At 57.5% G+C, this 5327-nt stretch overlaps 1 protein-coding gene across 1 annotated transcript; it reads right to left on the bottom strand.

Moving 5' to 3' along the window:
* Positions 1-266: 266 nt before the first annotated feature.
* Positions 267-4468, bottom strand: BJ171DRAFT_532109 (uncharacterized protein). Its single transcript, XM_053112762.1, has 6 exons — positions 3353-4468; positions 2332-3227; positions 1990-2161; positions 1428-1798; positions 1116-1281; positions 267-956 (listed from the first exon to the last, which is right to left on the bottom strand). The coding sequence occupies exons 1-6, from the start codon at positions 4355-4357 to the stop codon at positions 417-419; spliced, it is 3150 nt and encodes a 1049-aa protein (XP_052962137.1). The 5' UTR covers positions 4358-4468; the 3' UTR covers positions 267-416.
* Between the last annotated feature and the right edge of the window lie 859 nt (positions 4469-5327).

Below are 5327 nucleotides of genomic sequence, written 5' to 3'. Positions count from 1 at the left end.
GGTGTTGTGTCGGTGTTGTGTCGGGACGGGCGATGGGTGATGGAGAGAGGGGCCGACGGATCTGCGGTTGATCGCTGGCAGCGACGAGACTGTCCTTTCTGGCCAGCGGGAGGATGGGAGGGGGGCGATTGGGAGAGGATGGCGATGCGAGAGGCGGGACAGATCGAGACAGCGCCAACCGAGGATCCGAAAGCGCACCCAGCAGCCAACGGGATCGAGATCTTCGGCTGGGCACTTTATGGGCTCCAGAACACACCACTTGGTCATGATGGGCGACGGATCCGGTGTATTCAAGATCCAGAACAGTGGATAAGTTGTGAAAACAATACAACGCACAGCGACTAACGAGCAACAACCAAGCGAAACCAAGCCAGCAAGCCAACACCTCCCGCGACGCATTTCTGGCGATGGCAGCGTCAACGGCGACTGAGAATCAGCTTCTCGAGCAGAGCCGTTTGGCGGGTCACCAGCATCTCCAGGGTGCGCACTCTCTCCCGGAGGGCTTCAAAGTCCTTCAGCGGCACATAGCCCTCAGGCGATGCTCCCACATCCTGAGCCGCCCCGACCGGGTCCAACTGGCCAAACGTCGTGGTGCGAACCGGGGCATGGTGGTGTGTCTTGGCAGGGGCTGCTGTCTCAGCGCCGGTTTGTGTGGCAGCTGGGGCTACCTGATCGGGAGCAGACGAAGCAGAGGTGGAAGGGACAGCAGGGACAGAAGCAGGGGCTGCGGCAGCACCCAATGCGACCAGGATTTCATCCAGGAGGCTCTGCATCACAATGTCCCACTGCGAGTCCGACTTCAGGTGCTCGTCTTCGACCTTGATGGTGCGAAGGCCGGCCGTGATCAGAGCCGACCATGTCAGCTCGGTGTCGTCCAGCCGGAGGGGAATGATCTTTTTGCCATTCCGGACCTGGTCGCCCGCAAATCCGAGCTCGCGTTTGCAGTTTGCCGATTTCTGAAGAGTTCGAGAGTTTGCAAGAGAGGAGCAGGCGGCAGTTGGTCAGGGTGTCTCACCCAGCACGGAAGTATCTGCATCCCAACATGACCACTGACACATGCGCGGCATCGCCCAAAATGCTGCACTTGCAGACCCGAGACGACCAAGTGCTCGTACCTCGTACTGCGCCGTCAGACAGGCGCAGATCACCTTGGAGCCCATCACGGCCTCGGCCATCTTGGTGTAGATGTTTCCACTCATTTGGTCCGTGTCCATCCACACCGAGACATTTCGGCCCTCGAGCCACTCCTTGATGCGCAAGACTGTGGACTGGTGTGCCCAGCTGCAAAGCGATAGAGTCAGCCACACTCACGGCATCAATCTAAAAGTGCAGCAGCGGCACCGAGCGGATCTGGAGCCTCCGATAGGATGGCCGTGTCCAAGGGCGCTGTCGCTATCGATCGCTCTCTGGGCAGGACCGTGGCTTACTTGTACGAGAGCATCACGTCGTACACCTTGGTACCTTGGCTCTGCTTGAGCTTGTCGATTTCTTGCAGCAATGGGTCACCTGAGTTGAATCCCAGGGACTTGTAGACGTCACCGGCGGCGGTAGACTCATGGGCGCCAGGCAAGGGCTTTCCCAGGGCGGCAGCAACCTCTTTCACGAGGTTGAGAGCGGCTTCCTCGAGCTTGGTCTGGTCATCCAGCTCGCGATCGGAGAACATGGTGTAGAGCAGTCCAGAGGTAATCAGCGCTGTCCAGGTGAAGGCAGCGTCTTCCAGGCGGATGGGAACGATTTTCTTGCCCAGGCGGACTTGGTCGGCCGCAAAACCGAGCTCGCGCTTGCAACTCTCTGACTCCTGCAGTACCGCCGAGGCGGGGAGAGTAAGATATCGATAGGGTTAGCATGGATGGATGGGTTTGAATGCTGGTATTACAAGTTGCCAGTATCTGTGATGGCAGTGTATGAGGGAGGGAGAGTTTCCTTGGAAAACGACATGCACTCGCAACCGGCAGAGGGCTGTTCACGACTTGTCAATCGCTGGTGTACCTCGTAGTCCCGGCTGAGACATGGGCACACGACTTGGCTGTTCATGATGTGCTTGGCCACACGTTTATAGTCCAGCTTATCGCGCGGCGCATCCATAGCCACGACAAAGCCCTTCTCGACCAGTGCGGCCCTGATTTTGTCGGCAGCCTCAAAGGCATGGTGGCTATCACGGCTGCGATATTGAAAGCAAGCGGGAGTGAGTATCTGAGCACGCACGAATCCAACATACAGGCCAACTTGCCACTTCCCTCGCATCCCGGGCATCCGCAGCGCCGTTCCATCCGACAGCATCGCCAGCGAGCTGCGCAGCACCATCGCAATTCTCACACAGCATCAACTCACTTGTATGACAGGAGCACATCGTACTGCTGGGCAGCTTCGTTGCCGGCCTGGGTCTGCGACTCTGCCACGGCGTTCAAAAACGGGTCGTTGGCATCCAAGCCAATCTGCTTCCAGATGCCATCGAGGTTGACGATCTTGGCAGCCAGAGACCTCAAGCTGATGCCATCGAGGGTGTCGCATAGAGCCTGCGCCGATTCGCGCGTACTGCCGGCGCTGGCGTCTCGGACCGCCTCGATCTCTTTCTGGTATGGCTTGACCATATCGACGTCAGCTTCGGCAATTGGCTTTAGATTGGTGAGAACCGCCAGTTTTTCATAGTCTTGGAGCGGTTTGCGGAGCCACTCCATGAGGAGCTGCACGATTTCGGGTCGGATTTTGGGCGAATGGAGGCCAAGGGTGCCGTAGATATTGAAGGCGAAGTAGAAAGTGCTAGTGGATTTGATACGATCGTCAATCTTTCGAACAACTGCCATGTCAGAATACTGTTCCGGATGGGCTGTGACCAGCATGCCAATGACTCTGGTGATATTAGGGATAAACATGACTTGGACGGCGCCGAGGGAGTCGATGAGCTTCATGCCGTCGATGCCGCTTGCAGCCCACATCTCGGAGGGGGAATTTGCCACAAGGTTGAAGATGTTCAAGATGGACAGATTGGAGATATTCTCGCCAATGAGCTTGAGATGCGGATAGAGGGCCGAGGGTTCGGTGGTGCCGAGCATCGTAATCTGGCCGCTAAGCGTAAGTTCCAGCGTGGATTCCAGCGATCCTGCTAGAATCAGCTCCAAAACTGAGGGAACTTTGCTTTTCCAGAAGCTCGGAGCATTGGATATAACATCCGAGATGATCGAGATCGTCATGCTTCCCATGTTTCCAGAGATCCAGGCTGACCAGCACTGCGGCAGAGAGCAGGAGAGTGAGAGATGGAGACTGAGATGGACAGGTGCGCATGCAGGCAAGTTATGCGCACACATTCATAATCCGCCATGGGAGAGGTCTTGGTCGCTCGGTGGGCGCATACCTTTTCATATGCCTCTAGGACCACGGGCGAGTCGGTGTCAAAGTTGGCCTTGACAAGCTTGATGACGGCGGACACCTTGAACTTGTACGAAGCATAGTTGTATGCGTCCGGATGCAGGTTGCAGGCAATGGGAAGCAGCTCGAGCATCCACAAGATGTCTTCCTCGGTAATCTGCCCCTTTGCGGGGACATATGTGTCGAGCACATACCCAGCGACACTCCAGTACTCAACCAGGATCCAGCCAAAAAAGCTCTCCTTGGTCAAGGTGACCAGGTGCGGCATCAACTCCTGGGCAAGCTTGTTGCTGGCGAGCTTGTCCGATTTGGACGTTGCGCCTTCTATGAGCTCGACAGCCTTCTTGAGTGCGAACCGGCGGATGCGGCCATCGACGCTCGGGTCGAGGAAGACCTTGGCGGCGTCGGCGGCCGCCACCGGGTACTCGTCATACGAGTCCCGGAACTTGTCCGAGAGGGCCATGAGAGCGCTCCGCACTTCGGGCGAGACCGAGATGCTGTCGCCCAGGAAGCGGAAGTAGCGAAAGATGCAGCAGTACTCGTGGATCGAGTGAAAGGACTGGGTGAAGGACTCGAACTCGGCCAGGCGCGAGGAAAAGTAGACACGCATCAGCGAAACGAGGGTGGAGATGACCGAGTTGGTCCAGGACCACTCGGACGAGCTCATGCAAAAGAACTGGCCGGAAGCCTCGATGCGGTCCTTGAAGGCAAGCAGAACTGCCTTGGCTTGCTGAGCCTGGTCGTCGGTGAACTGTTCCTTGTATTGGGTCGACAGCAGCAGATAGGTCAGGTCGATGGCCATCCACTCAAAGTCTGCAGAGGCAATGAGCCGCGGGCCATGCTGCAGAAAGCCATTCCAGATGTCTTCGGGATCTGGTCGGGGCAAGTCACGGTTGGTGTCTGTGCCTCTGAGGATGGCAAGCGCACGGCTGCGGCTGATTGATGAGACGGAGGGGTCGGCAAAGACGGCAAAAGGGTCGGCGGAAGCCATGGTTATTGCTCGGGACAGACTGAATCGAGACGAGCGGTCCAGCGGAGACACGCAGTCAAACAGAGGCGGTGAACAGCAATCGAGACGATGCGGATGACTTGGGGGGCAAGTCAAGTCAGGAAAGCCAAGCCAGGAAAGCCGTTGGTTGTTGGGGAAGGCTGTGCCGCTGGCGGCCGCACAGCCACCGATGGCTGGCCAATCGGCGCGCGACAGGGACACACCACGGCCCAAAAAAGATGGCCGCGCCGCAGACCCGCGCTGATGTCCCACGAGCGCGTACTGGTTGGCCACAGCGTTCTATTGGTGTCGGTGTTGGGGTCAGAAAACGAACAGCCCTCGGGTGGGTGGATGGATGGATGGATGGATAGATGGATGGAGGGGACAGGGATACAGGCACTATGAAAAAAAAGCTGACGTGTAAATTACGCGTTGGCCAATACTTCCCTCGCAAATCCCCCACCGGACTCAGCATAACAAGGAAAAACACGTCTTCTCGCGTTTTGTTTTGCCTTGGGGGTCGCGTCTGGCCACTGAAGCGACCGCGACGGGCTCGGGTCACCCGCATTTCTCCTTGTTCGTCCAGGTTGCTGGCTCCCTGGGTGTCCCCGAACCCGCACTGCCACATCCCGTGGAGCCCTCGGCCAATGGGCTGCTTCCGTTCACGTGACATGGCATCCGAGTCATCCCGGCTTTTCACTGTCTTCCGCGACTCGTTCACTGTCCATGACCCCCGGCTGCTTTCCTGACTCATCTGTGTTCATGGGTCATCAGAGCCTTCGGACTTGGACAAAAACCGGGCATTTCCGCCCCCAGTTGCTTCGTCAATCTCCTCTTGATCCTTTCTCCCCTCGACCTTCTCATCCGACTCTAATCATGAGTTCAGCCGCTCAACCATCTGGGCACGATCACCCAAGGCATACTCCATATCCAATATCATCGACCAGGGTACCATCCTCGATAAATAGGGCTC

This window comes from Polychytrium aggregatum (genome assembly GCF_025602895.1).
Source record: "Polychytrium aggregatum strain JEL109 chromosome Unknown BJ171scaffold_84, whole genome shotgun sequence".
In the NCBI taxonomy this organism is placed as follows: Eukaryota; Fungi; Chytridiomycota; class Chytridiomycetes; order Polychytriales; genus Polychytrium; species Polychytrium aggregatum.
The sequence above is the reverse complement of the archived record's forward strand: the minus strand, read 5'-3'. Positions and strand labels throughout refer to the sequence as shown.

Excerpts from the sequence above, each read along its gene's own strand:
- BJ171DRAFT_532109 (XM_053112762.1), bottom strand. The coding sequence starts at position 4,357 with ATGGCTTCCGCCGACCCTTTTGCCGTCTTTGCCGACCCCTCCGTCTCA. Across the intron at positions 1,799-1,989 it reads GTCTCAGCCGGGACTACGAG|GAGTCAGAGAGTTGCAAGCG; the intron begins GTACACCAGCGA and ends GCGGTACTGCAG. Across the intron at positions 957-1,115 it reads GTCTGACGGCGCAGTACGAG|AAATCGGCAAACTGCAAACG; the intron begins GTACGAGCACTT and ends CGAACTCTTCAG.